Consider the following 18248-nt stretch of genomic DNA (forward strand, 5'->3'; position numbering starts at 1 on the left):
GACACAGACAGACCTGGCTGTCCCAAGAGGAGAGGGTCAGTGACCACAGCCTGGACATACAAACTGGACACAGGTAGACCTGACTGTCCAGAAAGGACAGGCTAACTGACCACGCCTCCTACCTGTCCAGGTGTGGCCGTACGCCGATGAGCTCCAGTCGCTCCACTGACCGTTGTCGAACTCCTCCCGGGCTCGAACCCGCACCAGATAGGAGACGTGAGGCAGGGCGTCTGTGATGGTGTACCCTGTGCTCTGGGTGCTGACCACTTGCTGTGGGGGAGAGGAGGGGTGAAATGACTACAGAGCCCCACCCCAGCACCTTCACCCCAGACAGCTGTAGAAACCTGTAGAAACTGTGGAAGGTCTATGAGAACCAAGTGCTGTATATCTTAACACTACCTACCTGTGAGCTACAGGAGTACAGTATAACACAAGAGCCAAGACTGGAACTAATGGACTGTAGGGTTACAGTACGACCCAGCCCAGACCGGACCAGCGATCTCTGGACTGTAGGGCTACAGTACGACCCGGCCCAGACTGGACCAGTGATCTCTGGACTGTAGGGTTACAGTGTGACCCAGACTGGACCAGTGATCTCTGGACTGTAGGGTTACAGTGTGACCCAGACTGGACCAGTGATCTCTGGACTGTAGGGGTACAGTGTGACCCGGCCCAGACTGGACCAGTGATCTCTGGACTGTAGGGTTACAGTGTGACCCGGCCCAGACTGGACCAGCGATCTCTGGACTGTAGGGTTACAGTGTGACCCAGACTGGACCAGCGATCTCTGGACTGTAGGGTTACAGTGTGACCCAGACTGGACCAGTGATCTCTGGACTGTAGGGTTACAGTGTGACCCGGCCCAGACTGGACCAGCGATCTCTGGACTGTAGGGTTACAGTGTGACCCAGACTGGACCAGTGATCTCTGGACTGTAGGGTTACAGTGTGACCTGGCCCAGACTGGACCAGTGATCTCTGGACTGTAGGGTTACAGTGTGACCCAGACTGGACCAGTGATCACTGGACTGTAGGGTTACAGTGTGACCCAGCCCAGACTGGACCAGTGATCTCTGGACTGTAGGGTTACAGTGTGACCTGGCCCAGACTGGACCAGTGATCTCTGGACTGTAGGGTTACAGTGTGACCCAGACTGGACCAGTGATCTCTGGACTGTAGGGTTACAGTGTGACCCAGCCCAGACTGGACCGGTGATCTCTGGACTGTAGGGTTACAGTGTGACCTGGCCCAGACTGGACCAGCGATCTCTGGACTGTAGGGTTACAGTGTGACCCAGACTGGACCAGTGACCTCTGGACTGTAGGGTTACAGTGTGACCCGGCCCAGACTGGACCAGTGATCTCTGGACTGTAGGGTTACAGTGTGACCCAGACTGGACCAGTGATCTCTGGACTGTAGGGTTACAGTGTGACCCAGACTGGACCAGTGATCTCTGGACTGTAGGGTTACAGTGTGACCCAGACTGGACCAGCAATCTCTGGACTGTAGGGTTACAGTGTGACCCAGACTGGACCAGTGATCTCTGGACTGTAGGGTTACAGTGTGACCCAGACTGGACCAGCGATCTCTGGACTGTAGGGCTACAGTGTGACCCAGACTGGACCAGTGATCTCTGGACTGTAGGGTTACAGTGTGACCCGGCCCAGACTGGACCAGCGATCTCTGGACTGTAGGGTTACAGTGTGATCCAGACTGGACCAGTGATCTCTGGACTGTAGGGTTACAGTGTGACCCAGACTGGACCAGTGATCTCTGGACTGTAGGGTTACAGTGTGACCCAGACTGGACCAGCGATCTCTGGACTGTAGGGTTACAGTGTGACCCGGCCCAGACTGGACCAGTGACCTCTGGACTGTAGGGTTACAGTGTGACCCAGACTGGACCAGTGACCTCTGGAGTGTAGGGTTACAGTGTGACCCAGACTGGACCAGTGATCTCTGGACTGTAGGGTTACAGTGTGACCCAGACTGGACCAGCGATCTCTGGACTGTAGGGTTACAGTGTGACCCAGCCCAGACTGGACCAGTGACCTCTGGACTGTAGGGTTACAGTGTGACCCAGACTGGGCCAGTGACCTCTGGAGTGTAGGGTTACAGTGTGACCCAGACTGGACCAGTGATCTCTGGACTGTAGGGTTACAGTGTGACCCAGACTGGACCAGTGATCTCTGGACTGTAGGGTTACAGTGTGACCTGGCCCAGACTGGACCAGTGATCTCTGGACTGTAGGGTTACAGTGTGACCCAGACTGGACCGGTGATCTCTGGACTGTAGGGTTACAGTGTGACCTGGCCCAGACTGGACCAGCGATCTCTGGACTGTAGGGTTACAGTGTGACCCAGACTGGACCAGTGATCTCTGGACTGTAGGGTTACAGTGTGACCCAGACTGGACCAGTGATCTCTGGACTGTAGGGTTACAGTGTGACCCGGCCCAGACTGGACCAGCGATCTCTGGACTGTAGGGTTACAGTGTGACCCAGCCCAGACTGGACCAGTGATCTCTGGACTGTAGGGTTACAGTGTGACCCAGACTGGACCAGTGACCTCTGGACTGTAGGGTTACAGTGTGACCCGGCCCAGACTGGACCGGTGATCTCTGGACTGTAGGGTTACAGTGTGACCCAGACTGGACCAGTGATCTCTGGACTGTAGGGTTACAGTGTGACCCAGACTGGACCAGTGATCTCTGGACTGTAGGGTTACAGTGTGACCCAGACTGGACCAGTGATCTCTGGGCTGTAGGGTTACAGTGTGACCCAGACTGGACCAGTGATCTCTGGACTGTAGGGTTACAGTGTGACCCAGACTGGACCAGTGATCTCTGGACTGTAGGGTTACAGTGTGAGCCAGACTGGACCGGTGATCTGTGGACTGTGGGGTTACAGTGTGACCCAGACTGGACCAGTGATCTCTGGACTGTAGGGTTACAGTGTGACCCAGACTGGACCAGTGACCTCTGGACTGCAATATGACCCAGTTCAGATGGGATCTGATGCTGAGATTACATGCCTTCAACTTCTGTGCAGCTGCTGAGTGCTGCATATTTAGTGTCATCTGTGATTACTCACCACAGAGAGCTGCTCCCCCTCCAGGACAGGCTGGTATTGCACCTCGAACTTGAGTTTGTAGAAATGGTTTTTCCAGGTGCTGGGGTAGGCCCAGCGCACTCTGAGCCGGCACGAGCTTCCCTCCTCTTCCCACGCGGACACGTTCCTGGGGGGATCTGGCTTAACTGGAGAACAGAACAGGGGGCAACAGCGACGAAAAGGACATTAGGACAGATGGCAGCATTTTCCCCCCAAACGTGTAGGAGGCTTACCAATGGGGACTGCACAAGGGGATGGGAGACATCAAAAAGGAGAAACGACATAGAGAGAGATCAGAGAGAGACAGACAGATATCAGAGAGAGAGACAGACAGATATCAGATAAGAGGCAGACATCAGAGAGGGAGATAGCAGAGAGACAGAGATATCGGAGAGAGACAGACAGCAGAGAGAGAGACAGACTATCAGAGAGAGACAAAGATATCGGAGCGAGCGAGACAGACATACAGTATCAGATAAGAGACAAACAGCAGAGAGACAGTGATATCGGAGAGAGAGACAGACAGATATCAGAGAAGAGGCAGACATCAGAGAGGGAGATAGCAGAGAGACAGAGATATCGGAGAGAGACAGACAGCAGAGAGAGAGACAGACTATCAGAGAGAGACAAAGATATTGGAGCGAGCGAGACAGACATACAGTATCAGATAAGAGACAAACAGCAGAGAGACAGTGATATCGGAGAGAGAGACAGACAGATATCAGAGAAGAGACCGACAGCAGAGAGCGAGACAGATCGGGAAACAGACCAGCTAAGACTGAGAAGGACTGAGAGGGGGTGAGGCGGGCACGTGCTGCGTGCGGTCAGCGGTCAGCGGTCAGTGGTCAGCGGTCCAGACTCACTGATCTCCACGCTGCTGAACCTCAGGAGCGGGCTGGTCTGGGCGCCAGCGGGGTTAAAGGCACACAGGGAGGCCAGGTAGTAGAGACTGCCCTCCTCCTCCACGTCCAGCACACACCAGCAGCGACGACTGCTGGACGACGAGCAGGCCTGGAACATGTACTTCCCCATGGGCCTGGAGCAGGGCACAGAGACAGAAGGGTACAGGGGGACAGGGGTATAGGGGTACGGGGACACAAAAATAGAAGAGTACTGGGGTACAGGGGCACAGAAACAAAAAGGTATTGAAGCATGGGGGTACAGAGACAGAAGTACAAAAGGGTACTGGGGTACAGGGGCACAAGGGTTCAGAGACAGAACAGTACTGGGGTACAGGGGTACAGGGTACAGGGTACAGGGTACAGGGTACAGGAAGACGGCGACAGAACGGTAGTAGGGTACAGGGGTACAGGGACAGAAGGACACAGGGGTACAGGGTACAGGGTACAGGGTACAGGGTACAGGGTACAGGAAGACGGCGACAGAACAGTACTGGGGTACAGGGGTACAGAGACAGAACAGTACAGGGGTACAGGGGTGCAGGGTGCAGGGTGCAGGGTGCAGGGTGCAGGGTGCAGGGTACAGGAAGACGGCGACAGAACGGTAGTAGGGTACAGGGGTACGGGGACAGAAGGACACAGGGGTACAGGGACAGAAGGACACAGGGGTACAGGGACAGAGCTACGCACCCCTTCTTGTAGATGAGTCTGCAATGGGCAATAGGGGTTGAGGGCCGTGTGGCCGTCCAGCCGCAGCGGATCTTACTCAGGGGCGTCTTCCTGCTGCACGACAGCGTGGGGCGCTCGGGGGCAACTGCGACAGACAGAGGCAGGAGCAGCGCGTCACGGTGTGCCAGCGTGTCTGCTGGCCACTGTCTGTGAGTGTCAGTGTTAGAGGATCAGTGTGTCAGTGTGTCAGTGTTAGAGGATCAGTGTGTCAGTGTGTCGGTGTGTCAGTGTTAGAGGATCAGTGGATCAGTGTGTCAGTGTGTCAGTGTTAGAGGATCAGTGTGTCAGTGTGTCAGTGTTAGTGGATCAGTGTGTCAGTGTGTCAGTGTTAGAGGATCAGTGTGTCAGTGTGTCGGTGTGTCAGTGTTAGAGGATCAGTGGATCAGTGTGTCAGTGTGTCAGTGTTAGAGGATCAGTGTGTCAGTGTGTCAGTGTGTCAGTGTTAGAGGATCAGTGTGTCAGTGTTAGAGGATCAGTGTGTCAGTGTGTCAGTGTTAGAGGATCAGTGGATCAGTGTGTCAGTGTTAGTGGATCAGTGTGTCAGTGCGTCAGTGTGTCAGTGTTAGTGGATCAGTGTGTTAGTGGATCAGTGCGTCAGTGTCTGAGTCAGTGTGTCAGTGTTAGTGGATCAGTGTGTCAGGGTGTCAGTGTTAGTGGATCAGTGTGTCAGTGCGTCAGTGTGTCAGTGTTAGTGAATCAGTGCGTCAGTGTCTGAGTCAGTGTGTCAGTGTTAGTGGATCAGTGTGTCAGTGTGTCAGTGCGTCAGTGTGTCAGTGTTAGTGAATCAGTGCGTCAGTGTCTGAGTCAGTGTGTCAGTGTTAGTGGATCAGTGTGTCAGTGTGTCAGTGCGTCAGTGTGTCAGTGTTAGTGAATCAGTGCGTCAGTGTCTGAGTCAGTGTGTCAGTGTTAGTGGATCAGTGTGTCAGTGTGTCAGTGCGTCAGTGTGTCAGTGTTAGTGAATCAGTGCGTCAGTGTCTGAGTCAGTGTGTCAGTGTTAGTGGATCAGTGTGTCAGTGTGTCAGTGCGTCAGTGTGTCAGTGTTAGTGAATCAGTGCGTCAGTGTCTGAGTCAGTGTGTCAGTGTTAGTGGATCAGTGTGTCAGTGCGTCAGTGCGTCAGTGTGTCAGTGTGTCAGTGCGTCAGTGCATCAGTGTCTGGGTCAATCTGTCACTGTTGGTGGGCCAGTGTCTGTCTCACCTCCGACCGTGATGTTGACAGTGAAGGCCAGCTGTCCATCGCGGTGACAGGTGTAGTTTCCAGAGCTGGACAGCTGGACAGAGGACAGGGACAGGGTGTCCCCTCTCGCCCCCCTCACTGTTTTTCCGTTCAGCCTCCACACCCAGGACACGTGGCGCTGTTCTGCCCTCCGGGTCACCCGTCTCAGGGCCTGCACCTCGACGGGACTCTCCGTGCTGTCCAGCTCGGACGCCTGCTCACTCGTATTCCCAGCGTTCCAGCGCTCACTGTCGTACTCCGCGTCCACTCGGGCTGTGTCGTTCACGGCGTCCACACTGGCGCCCAGACCCGTCTTATTGATGCCGCTGACCCCTCCGTCCACTCTGCCTCTGTCCAGAGAGTCCCACATGCCCGCTGTGGCCGCGGCTCCTGTACTGTTGAGAGTGTCCTCCGCGTCTCTGCGTCCTCTGTCTGTGGCGTCCACTCTGTCCACTGCAGTGACCACTCCGTTCATGGTCATCTGTCCCCAGCAGCTGAGCGTCACCTGACTCCCTACTGCCACCACCTTGACACGGCTGGAAGAGGCTGGAAGGAGGGGGGCGAAGGTCAAGGGGTCACAGGGTCAGGGAGAAGAGGGAGAGAGGGTTTAGATTTCTGTCCTGTCTTTTATGGAAGACAATGTGTGTCACTGTGTGAATTAGTGTGTGTAACTGTGTGTGTGAGAGAGCTGTGTCAGTGTGTGTGAGAGAGCTGTCAGTGTGTCACTGTGTGTGTTACAGTGCATGTGGGTCAGTGTGTGGAGCAGCAAATGTGTGTGTTACTATGAGTGTGTGTGTGTGTGTTACTGTGAGTGTGTGTGTGGAGCAGCGAGTGTGTGTATGTGGAGCAGCAAGTGTGTGTGTTACTATGAGTGTGTGTGTGTGTTACTGTGAGTGTGTGTGTGGAGCAGCGAGTGTGTGTGTGTGGAGCAGTGAGTGTGTGTGTTACTGTGTGTGTGTGTTACTGTGAGTGTGTGTGTGGAGCAGTGAGTGTTTGCGTTACTGTGATGTGTGTGTGGAGCAGCGAGTGTGTGTGTGTGGAGCAGTGAGTGTGTGCGTTACTGTGAGTGTGTGTGTGGAGCAGCGAGTTTGTGTGTGGAGCAGCGAGTGTGTGTGTGTGGAGCAGTGAGTGTGTGTGTTACTGTGAGTGTGTGTGTGTGGAGCAGCGAGTGTGTGTGTGTTACTGTGAGTGTGTGTGTGGAGCAGCGAGTGTGTGTATTACTGTGAGTGTGTGTTACTGTGAGTGTGTGTGTGGAGCAGCGAGTGTGTGTGTTACTGTGTGTGTGTGGAGCAGTGAGTGTGTGTGTTACTGTGTGTGTGTGTTACTGTGAGTGTGTGTGTGGAGCAGCGAGTGTGTGTGTGTTACTGTGAGTGTGTGTGTGTGTTACTGTGAGTGTGTGTGTGTTACTGTGAGTGTGTGTGGGGAGCAGCGAGTGTGTGTGTGTGTGTTACTGTGTGTGTGTGTGTGGAGCAGCGAGTGTGTGTGTTACTGTGTGTGTGTGTGGAGCAGCGAGTGTGTGTGTGTGTGTGTTACTGTGTGTGTGTGGAGCAGTGAGTGTGAGTGTGTGTGTTACTGTGTGTGTGTGTGGAGCAGCGAGTGTGTGTGTGTGTTACTGTGTGTGTGTGTGGAGCAGTGAGTGTGTGTGTTACTGTGTGTGTGTGGAGCAGTGAGTGTGTGTGTGTTACTGCGAGTGTGTGTGTGTTACTGTGTGTGAGTGTGTGTGTGGAGCAGGGGTCACGGTTCAGTGCTGCTGATAAACACAGCTGGATTACATAACAGCAGCGAGTCTCACACTTCCTCTCCTCTCTCTCTTCGCTCATCCACACCCTGACACATCATCACAGCTCAGGCCAGACCTGTCAGCACCCTGGGCCAGCAGGGGCTGGGCTTGCGGAGCAGGAGACTGGCTCCCGGAGACCTGCCTTCCCCTGGCCAGAACACTCCTGGCGGAAAACAGCTGGGACAGGGAATAAGCTGAATGCAGTTCGCTCCCCACACACACCATCACACCTCTTGCTGCTAGAACAGGGGAGTCCAGCCCTGGATCTGGGGGATCCCAGCCCAGCATGTCTCACAGGTCACCCCGAAGTCAGCAGTCTGTTACCCAGGGGTGTCCAGCCCCAGTCTAGCAAATCGTACAAGCCCACAAGAGTACAGGGCTGTGAATTATGAGCTGTGAATTTCTGTGAACTTCTTAATTGGTCAAACCACCTCCACACAGTAAGTGAACAAAATAAAATCGTTCTCTAGTGTTTGGAAACGGATGATTTTTGGGGGACCCGTAAGCAATCTGCTGGATTGGGTCTCCCTGGAACCAGGAGATCTGGAGCTGGACACCCCTGTGCTAGGAGAACAGGATGGATTTGGGGCTTCAGATATTTCAGAACCCTTGGGAACAAGCCCTCTTCCTGTCCCGACTGCTCCTGCTACACTCAGAGGCTGCTCTGGAGGGGACCCTGATATTTTGGCTGGAGAGTGAATAAAACATTGAGTACTGTGATCTGTGTCTCTGTTACAGATAGAGACACAGCCCTTATAGAGTCAGGATATTAATCTCACTGCCAGTCTGGGACAGGCAGAGAGCTGTAAAGGAGCCCCAGTCTCACTGTGATCTGTGTCTCTGTTACAGATAGAGACACAGCCCTTATAGAGTCAGGATATTAATCTCACTGCCAGTCTGGGACAGACAGAGAGCTGTAAAGGGGCCCCAGTCTCTCTGTGATCTGTGTCTCTGTTACAGATTAACTGTATCTGTTACAGATATCAATATGATCAAACTAAAAATATGTTTTTATATATGTGTTTTTACTTATATGTTAATAGTTTTGGACACATGACAAAGGAGAATATAATTCTTATTTTTTACTGTAAACCCGCTGCTGCTGCTAGTTACCGTTTTGTTTGAGTAGTTTATTATCAGTGTGTTTCTCCTACAGAAGCTAGAGTTACAATATGTAGAGCTGTCATGTTATTGCTTGTATGTTAATTGGTTTTTTAACAAGAGGTTGCTTTGTGTGCAGCACAGTGGCATGCAGCTTGGTGGTGCTGGCTTACAAACCGTGGGTCATGGGTTCGATTCTGGACTGAAGCACCTTCTGTGTGGATGTGAATGCTGTCCCTGTGGTCAAGACGGCTTTCTCTAGATGGCTCCCAGAGTAAAACTGTACCTGTGTGTGTGTGGTGTTCCCATTCAGTTTAGGCTAAGGTTCACTGTGACCCCGTCCTGGACAAAGAGGTTACTGGAAATGGATGGATTTAGATGTGTCAAGTTAAAAAGCTTGGAAATGAATGTACAGATAGAAACAAAACAGAAAATACCAACTATACACTTTTTTGCCCACATAAGGGATGAGTCAAACAGCAGTATTTCGCTTTCAGTCACAGGGGCTGTGCTGTGGTTGTGTCGTTTCAGACTGAGCGCGACGAGAGATGTGGTTCCTCTCTGAATCACGTTCACCCTGATAAGATAGTGTGGGCTCTCGATAGCGACCACACTCCCTCCGATCAGACCCAGCGGCTGCTTCCAGCCACACTGCAGTGACATCACCTCTAATTCCACCATGAGACTGTGCCACTGCCAAATCACACCCCAGTGCTGGCTGATGGCCACTCCTGTGGGCTCTGTTACTGCCTCACTTCAAGAGCAGAGAGGCTTCTGGAGATCACAAGCAGGGTCGCTAACCAGGAAGAGCCACTGGCCCACCCACAGTGACATTTCCACTCAGCCTGGAGACCACTGAGCTTTTTCTGACAGTGTGTATTGCCATGAAGGCAAAGACAGAAAGTGCTCGACCAAAAGGAAGAGATACTGCACAGTAAGTGGATTGCTAAGCAGACAGATGTAGAGGTCGATGGACGTACATGGATAATTAGAAATAGATTGATAATGAGATGGACAGACTGAAAGGATCCAGTAGTCATTATACAGATACAAATCTGGATATATTCATATTTCACCTACATTTCTACTGCCCGTACAGCAGGAAATAAAGACTCCTGGCCCCTGGCCCCTGGCCCCTGTGTTAGTTAATGAAGGAGTGGAACACAGTGAAGGAATGTGTAGTGTTGTACCGGCTGGCAGGAGGGCAGAGTCTCAGAGTCCGCAGGCTGACCTGGCAAACTCCCCGCCCTGGGGGGGTCTCACTCCTGATGCCCTGGGGTCTCACTCCTGCTGCCTTGGGGGGGTTTCACTCCTGATGCCCTGGGGGGGGTCTCACTCCTGCCACCCTGGGGTCTCACTCCTGCTGCCCTGGAGGGGGGCTCACTCCTGACGCCCTGGGGGGGGCTCACTCCTGCTGCCCTGGAGGGGGGCTCACTCCTGACGCCCTGGGGAGGCTCACTGGGCACTGATGCCCTGGGGGCTCACTCCTGCTGCCCTGGGGGGCTCACTCCTGCTGCCCTGGAGGGGGGCTCACTCCTGACGCCCTGGGGGGGCTCACTGGGCACTGATGCCCTGGGGGCTCACTCCTGCTGCCCTGGGGGGGCTCACTCCTGCTGCCCTGGAGGGGGGCTCACTCCTGACGCCCTGGGGGGGCTCACTGGGCACTGATGCCCTGGGGTCTGTGACTTCCTGGGAGCCCGCTGTCACAGACCCGGCCCCCCGTGACTGTTACTACGACCCTGCGGCGCTCGATCAGCTCTCTCTAAAGGAAATGTCAACAAGCGCGACAGACTCATCGCCATTCCTTCTGCAAAAACGAGTTCCTGTGAAGCATCAGTACCTCTCTACTTCCTGTTGATGCCTTTTCATTCTTTTACACCCACTCAGCTGTATATGTTTCTAAAGAAAATATGTAAGGGACTGATAATGATAATAATAATAATAATAATAATAATAATACACAGTAAATACCCTGTCATTTTGTGAGGTTTTGTGAAATATTTGCTAAACATGAGACTTGGAGTACAATAAACTCTGAGTTTGTCATTATTATTAGCTTTCAGTTAAAGCTCATTTCTACAGTGGACATGGTGCACTCGCTCTCCAGCAGAGGATCAGCAGTCTGAAAGCCTCTCTCAGTGTGGGAGATTCACTGGACAGCTCCGGACCCTCGGGCAGTTTCTTCAGGGGCAGCCGAGCGACTGGCGCAGGATTAACAACCCCGATTAACGGCAGCCTCGACCACATGCTGCAAGCCTGAATGCCTCACATTGTGCGTGAGATCTACCCTTCCTGACCAGAGGAGGGGTTTGATGATGATCACAACAACAACAGCAATAATAATAATAATAATACTACGGATATTAGACTCGATTCCTAGATCTTTCAGAACTGGGGGATCGGAAGAAGGATCAGTTCTACTGCTTTTACAGTCTTCATTTTCTCAGAAGAAAGGTACTGGCTCTGTGAAGGGCTGTGGTCGGAGTGGCTCTCCCGCTCCTGGATACAGGATCAGAAACTCCGTCCGGTCGCCCAGAAACACACAGACCCCTGCTGACCAGTCCAGGACCTGACAGGACCCCCACTGACCAGTCCAGGGACAAGCAGGACCCCTACTGACCTGTCCAGGACCTGACAGGAGCCCCCCTGACCCATCCAGGGACAGGCAGGAGCCCCAGTGACCTGGCTGGAGCCCAGCAGCCTCAGCGGCAGGAGTGAGAGTGGCCTGAGGTCAGCGCAGGACCTGTAGCTGCAGCTGAACCTGCGCGCCAGGCTGAGCAACCAGCCAATCAATTCACCAACTTATCAATCAATCAAGCAACTGATCAACCAAACAATCAATCTACTAACCAGCCAATCAGTCATTCAACAAACCTAACGACCAACAACCAATCAATTAACCAACCCATCAATCAACTAAAAAAGTGATCAATCAATCAACTGATCAATCAATCAACAAACCTAAAAATCAACCAATCAATCAATCAACCCAAAAAAACCAATCAATCAATCAACCTACCCAACCCATCAATCAACCAAAAAACCGATCAATCAATCAACCAATCAATCAATCAACAAACCCAACAACCAATCAATCAATCAATCAATCAATCAACTGATCAATCAATCAACAAACCTAACAACCAACCAATCAATCAATCAACCTAACAACAAACCTAACAGTCAACTCACAGATCTATCAATCCACAAACCTATCGATCAGGCCGCCTGTCCGTGCGCTGTACGACACAAGCTCCCAGCGCCTCCACCGTGAGCGGACTGGAGGGGCACAGGGGTCGTGCGAGCTGTACCGCTGACAGGCCGAAACTGTGCGGCGGCTCTCGAAACTGCTCACCGAGCGGCTGTTAGAAATCTCGCAGGCTGGTTCCTGCTCGGAGCGACGGAGTGCGTCTTACCCGGTGCAGGACACAGGTGGTCCGGGATGTCTCTGGCCCCGGCCAGGACACTCAGGCAGAGCCCCACGATCCAGCAGCGCATCTTCCCTCGCTGGGCCGCCCGGACTCAGAACCTCATGTCCTCCGTGCGGGCTCCCCAGCTCCTCACAGCGGTCCCTCTTGACAAGTAAAACAAACGGATCTACTGACACATGGTCGTGCGGCCGGTTGAGGTTAAAAGACGCGAGGAAATCCCAAAATTAAAAAGAACGTCAAAAATGAAATCGATCTTTCAACAGCTGGCAGCCGCGCGACCCCAACTTCAGCCGCAGGTCGGGAGATCAGATCCGTCGCTGATCAGTCGCGAAGTCGCGCCTGCAAGAGTTCCCCTCAGCAAACTGTGTCCTGTGCCTTCAGCAGCGCGGTCATGTGACGAGTGCGTGCGCCGCGGAACAGGGGAGAGAGACAGGAGGAGAGAGAGACAGGGAGACAGGGGAACGAGGGAGAGAGAGACAGAGAGACAGGATGAGAGACAGACAGAGAGACAGGGAGACAGGGGAGAGAGGGAAGAGAGACAGGAGGAGAGAGAGACAGAGAGACAGGGAGAGAAAGACAGAGAGAGAGACAGGAGGAGAGAGAGACAGGGAGAGAGACAGGGAGACAGTGGAGAGAGAGACAGAGAGAGAGACAGGGAGAGAGTGGAGAGAGAGTGGAGAGAGAGTGGAGAGAGAGACAAAGAGAGAGACAGGGAGACAGGGGAGAGAGAGAAAGAGAGACAGGGAGACAGGGGAGAGAGAGACAGGGAGACAGTGAAGAGAGAGACAGAGGGACAGGGGGAGAGAGAGACAGGGGCAGAGGAGGAGAGAGTGAGACAGGTTGGGAGAGAGAGACAGAGGGGAGAGCCAGGCAGAGAGGAAGAGAGAAAAATGAGCTAGTACTGCACAGCTAGGGGTGACCAAGTCTCAGGCCAACCCAGAGGACCCAAACAGAACCCCAGAACACTGTTCCCTCCAACCTCTTACCGGTTCTGAACTTAAAAATAGACAGTGGGGACACTCGCTGTTTCTAAAACTGATGCTGGACAGCAGAAAGGAATAGTCAGCACTGAAGAAGAGGAGGGCGACACCTCCACAACCTCCAGTTCCTGGAACTGTAGAAACCAGAGAGCGTGATGAAGCAACACTGGAGCCACAGCACGAAGAACAAATCATCTTTACACCGACGGAGCGCTTTTCTGGACGCTCCACTCACAGCGCTGTACAGGTCATGGGGTCCCCTCCACCAGCACCAGTGTGTGGCCCCCACATGGATGATGCGCCAGTCCGCTCCCCACACACCAGCTCTCAGAGGGAAGGAGAGCAGAGGGATGAAGCCAGTTCAGAGACAGGGACTATTCGGAGGCCATGACTGGAAAAGACCAGGAGGGAATTAGGGCAGGACACTGGGGTGACACCCCTAGTCTTTTCAAGAAACGCCCTGGGATTTTTAACGACCACAGAGATTCAGGACTCGGTTTTACGTCTCATCCGAAGGATGGCGCCTGTTTATAGTATAGTGTCCCCGTCACTATACTGGGGCATCAGGACCCACATGGATCACAGGGTGAGCGCCCCCTACTGGTCCACTAACACCTCTTCCAGCAGCAGCCTCAGCTTTCCCAGGAGGTCTCCCCTCCAGGTACTGGGCAGGCTCACAGCTGCTGGGCTCCAGTGGGCTGCCAGCTGGGAGCTGCAGGGTGACGTGGCTGCAGGCTGTAGGTTTCACAGAGCTGTCTTTCAGAAGGAGAAGACAGAGGGGACTCGGGAGATGGGGCAGCATTTCTCCATGAATCCCTTCGGGGAGCCTTTTGGCTCCCCATTCGGAGTGCGAGATGAGTGGGCTCTCCGGCGACGTGACATGGCCCCCCAGCAGGACAAAGGCTCCGCTTGCGAACAATGACCCCCGTCTCTGCACAGGGGCATGGCCGTCACTGGAGAGAGCTCAAGACCCCCTCGTCTCGGGCAGTGAGCGACATTCTGGGCTTCTCATACAGAACAACAGCGTGGTGAAGCACACTGCTGAACAGAAACTGGACCTGCCCTTCTTTCAGAAGCAAAATGGGTTTAGTGTGGGAGAGAGAGAGACAGCGGGAGAGGCAGAGGAGAGACAGACAGGGAGAGAGAGAGACAGGAGAGACAGAAAGGGGGAGAGAGAGACAGAGGAGAGAGAGAGACAGGAGAGACAGACAGGGGGGAGAGAGAGAGAGACAGGGAGAGAGAGAGACAGGAGAGACAGACAGGGGGGAGAGAGAGAGAGACAGGGGGAAGAAGAGAGGAGAGACAGGCAAGGGGAGAAAGAGACAGAGGGAGGGTGGGAGAGACGGGAGAGACAGACGGGGAGAGAGAGACAGAGACAGGGGTAGGAGGGAGAGAGGAGAGACAGGTCTAGAGAGCAACACGAGGGGACAGAAGGGTTACAGGTCTAAACAAACACTGGGTTTTTTTTAAAGGAAACGAGCAAAAAGAAACACGAACTACAGTTAGTTCCCACTCGCCTTCTTCTTTTTTTAAAAAAAAACAGACCGTGTTGCTGTGGGTTAGAGTTAATAAATCCGTTCTTACGAAACCCTCTCTCGGCCCCTTCCCTCTCTCTCCTCGCCCCTGGAGCGAGAGAACAGCGTGTCGTCTTTCCGGACAGACGATTCCGCCAGCCTGAGGGACAGGGCGGCCATGCGTGTGCGTGTGTGTGTGGGGGGGGGTCCCTCTCTCTCTGCCCCTTTCGGGTTACATTTTAACTTGACCTCACTACCCACAACAACCGTGTCGATCAGCAAACACGCGAAGCAAAGCCCCGTCGATCAAGCCCGAACGGGCCGGAGAGGGAGACTCGGTAGCTCGGGTTCGGCTCTCGGACAGCAGTGGCGGTTTCGGCAAAGGTCTCACTTTTCGGGGTGTTTTTGCTTCGGAGTGGCGGAACACCCACGGGCTACAGTGAGAAGGTTCAGCCTGTCCTGATTCGTATCAAGCGCCCTGCCTCACCGCCGCGGGCGGCACGGTTCGTGTTCCTGCTTCACAGACCCAAAGGTCCCGGGTTCGAGCCCGGCCGCGGGAAAACTGTGTGTGGAGCTCGCACGTTTCCCTAGCTCTTGCCCCGGTTTCCTCCCACGATAGACTTGGTCTTGGGGTCTTGGAGGGGGGGCGTTTTGCCGGAGACGGGCGATTCTGAGTCGCCCCGATTCCACCTGCTGTTTTAACGACAGAAGCCGGGAAAGTGCCGGTGAAGTCTTCCTGTAATATCGCGCAGTAATTACAAAGCTGCGGACGCGAGGGGGGAAGGAGCCTCTGGCATGTGGAACTCAGAGTTAATGATCAACTCTCGCGGCTCGGTAGAAATCCAGGGTTTACAGCGGGTTGATAATTGTAGGACCTGAACTCCCAGGACACCGCAGAAACGCAAAAAAGAACAAACAGACAAAGCCCTTTCTTCCGCCGGCTGGAGAAGAGGAGATCAATGAAGCCACTAAAACGAAATCAAGAGAAAGTAGGCGAGGGGTTTGGAGTCGCTCCGCTCACTGAGCGCTCGATCTTCTTCCGTAAAGAGGTTTCCACGACGAAACAATCTGGGGTTTAGCTGGGCTGATATCGGCTGAGCGTTCTGGGCGATTTTTTAAGGTCGACACGGACACGGACACCGACGCCTGAAGCTCCTGGGCTTCTCCCCGGCGGCAGGTGCGCCCCCGGCCTGTACTGCAGCGCTCCGGCCCCCCCCCTCCCCCCGTATACCGGCCGGTGTTTAGGGCTCCCTCTGCCGGAAAAAGGCTGAAGTAATATTTTTGGCCCTACAGGGGTTCTGCTTGGGTGAGTAGGTGGAGGAGCCCCGACTGGCTGAATCAGTACAGGCTCTCGATCAGAGTGTAGACTGAACTCTACAGTCCAGAGATCACTGGTCCAGTCTGGGTCACACTGTAACCCTACAGTCCAGAGATCACTGGTCCAGTCTGGGTCACACTGTAACCCTACAGTCCAGAGATCACTGGTCCAGTCTGGGTCGCACTGTAACCCTACAGTCCAGAGATCACTGGTCCAGTCTGGGTCACACTGTAAGCCTACAGTCGAGTTAGGGTTTGTTCCCAGTATGTGAAAGTAATGGGCTCTGTTCCCAGTGTGACCTGTACTGGTTATGGGACTAAAAGAGAATCGGATGGGCACAGTGGGCTGAAAGGAATGCTCTCTCACCTGTCACTCTGAAAAGGCCCATAATTCCTGCCATAATTCTTCAGAGCTGCTGCCGACGCCAGTGGCAGCAGATCTCAAACCACAGCAGAGACCCCATATGCAACAGGAAGTGGCCCACCGCAGCTACAGCTCAACGCACTGACTCTCCAAACTCCTCTCACCCCTCGGCCCTGCCACCAGGGCGGATGGAGGAGTCCAGGGGCCATGGTCGCACACCTGAAGAGCTCGTTAGAGGAACTGCACCTCTTTAGTCTCGGACCGCGAGAGATACGGATCCAAACACTGAGCATACCCAAAGGCCGTTGGGGAGAGACCGCATGTCGTTATCGGGATAAGAAAGGCACTGACCCCAGGCCCTCAGGGACTGCAGTGTCTGTCTGTCCAATCATTTTTAATCTAGGGTGAACTGTGTGTTCAACACAGGGTCAGTGCCAGGACACACTGGGGGAGTTGGGTGGCACCATAGAAGTGTGCAGCCTGCACACCCCTGCTCCTCTGTGCAGTCGTCACTGAACAGTTGTGGGAACAAGCTGATTAACTGCACTGGAGCCCACTGTTTAAACACGTCTGCAGCAGAGCTCTGTATTTAAACACATCTGCACTGGAGCCCCATATTTAAACACACAACCCTGTATATAAATCCATCTGCACTGGAGCCCTGTATTTAAACACATCAGCAGGCCACAAAGCTTGCAAGAGCATACAAGTCAATGAACTGTTCAGTTCCTGGAAAAAAAACAGATGATTTGACATCCTCTCGAAATTAAGATCAAGGGCATGAGAGCTCAGACACATGTTCATACTCCTGTCTTTGTCGGCACCTGATTGTCTCCCCCTTACATTTCTGGGCACCTCTCTACTCCGCCAAAATAAAAACTCCATACAGGAGGTGACAGTGAAGCCAGAACACATGTTGTCAGCACTTCTACATTTAAAACTCAGCTCAGCAAAAATACTGTACCTGATTTACATTATAGGGGGTGTCCCCAGCGTCTGTCTGTCAGGCGTCCCTGTCTCTGTGGGCACGTTTCCTCTGCTGTTGATCTCACACTGACTGCAGTGCACGCATCTTCTCTCTCGCAGATCACCCCCTGCTGGGCGGGTGTTGGCTCCTGACCTGTGCCCATGGTGCAAGGAGGGAAGCAGAGAAGAGGAGCTGGGCCCAGTGGGCAGCTGTTTGCTCTCTCTCCTCTTCCTTCTCTGTTTTTTGTTTTGCTGTATCTCTGCTGTTTCAGCACATTCAGACTGACTCAGTCGAGCACAACTTGAGTAAAGTCCACCTTTCCCAACAAACACACACATGTACACGCACAGACAGGGGTATAAACACGCACTGACACTGACACACACACTGACACCAGGACACTGAGACACACACACTGACACCAGGACACTGAGACACACACACAGACACCAGCGCACTGACAAACACACTGACACCAGGACACTGACACACACACAGACACCAGGACACTGAGACACACACAGACACCAGGACACTGAGACACACACACAGACACCAGCGCACTGACAAACACACTGACACCAGGACACTGACACACACACAGACACCAGGACACTGACACACACACAGACACCAGGACACTGAGACACACACACAGACACCGGCGCACTGACAAACACACTGACACCAGGACACTGACACACACTGTGACACCAGCCCACTGACACACACACAGACACAGATACCCATGAAGTCAGTAACCGTGACGATCTGCGGACTCGGCACACGTCTCGGGAGACGAACTCAAGGAGCAGCATCAGCAAAGAGCACAGGCAGACGGACAA

The 18248-nt window shown here is 53.6% G+C and overlaps 1 protein-coding gene across 2 annotated transcripts in view; it reads right to left on the reverse strand.

Annotated features, from left to right (window-relative positions):
- Window positions 1–12663, reverse strand: part of il6r (interleukin 6 receptor) — a 73049-nt gene extending 60386 nt beyond the window's left edge. For both annotated transcript variants that reach the window (XM_088905715.1, XM_088905714.1), the window contains exons 1-6: window positions 12247–12663; window positions 5932–6495; window positions 4697–4820; window positions 3971–4143; window positions 3090–3253; window positions 123–270 (exon numbers count right to left, since the gene is read on the reverse strand). In XM_088905715.1, coding sequence (XP_088761841.1) covers window positions 123–270; window positions 3090–3253; window positions 3971–4143; window positions 4697–4820; window positions 5932–6495; window positions 12247–12328 — 1255 coding nt within the window. In that variant the 5' untranslated portion in view covers window positions 12329–12663. The remainder of the gene's footprint in view (window positions 1–122; window positions 271–3089; window positions 3254–3970; window positions 4144–4696; window positions 4821–5931; window positions 6496–12246) is intronic.
- Window positions 12664–18248: the final 5585 nt, after the last annotated feature.

This window comes from Atractosteus spatula, chromosome 25, assembly GCF_055471065.1.
Source record: "Atractosteus spatula isolate fAtrSpa1 chromosome 25, fAtrSpa1.hap1, whole genome shotgun sequence".
NCBI lineage: Eukaryota > Metazoa > Chordata > Actinopteri > Semionotiformes > Lepisosteidae > Atractosteus > Atractosteus spatula.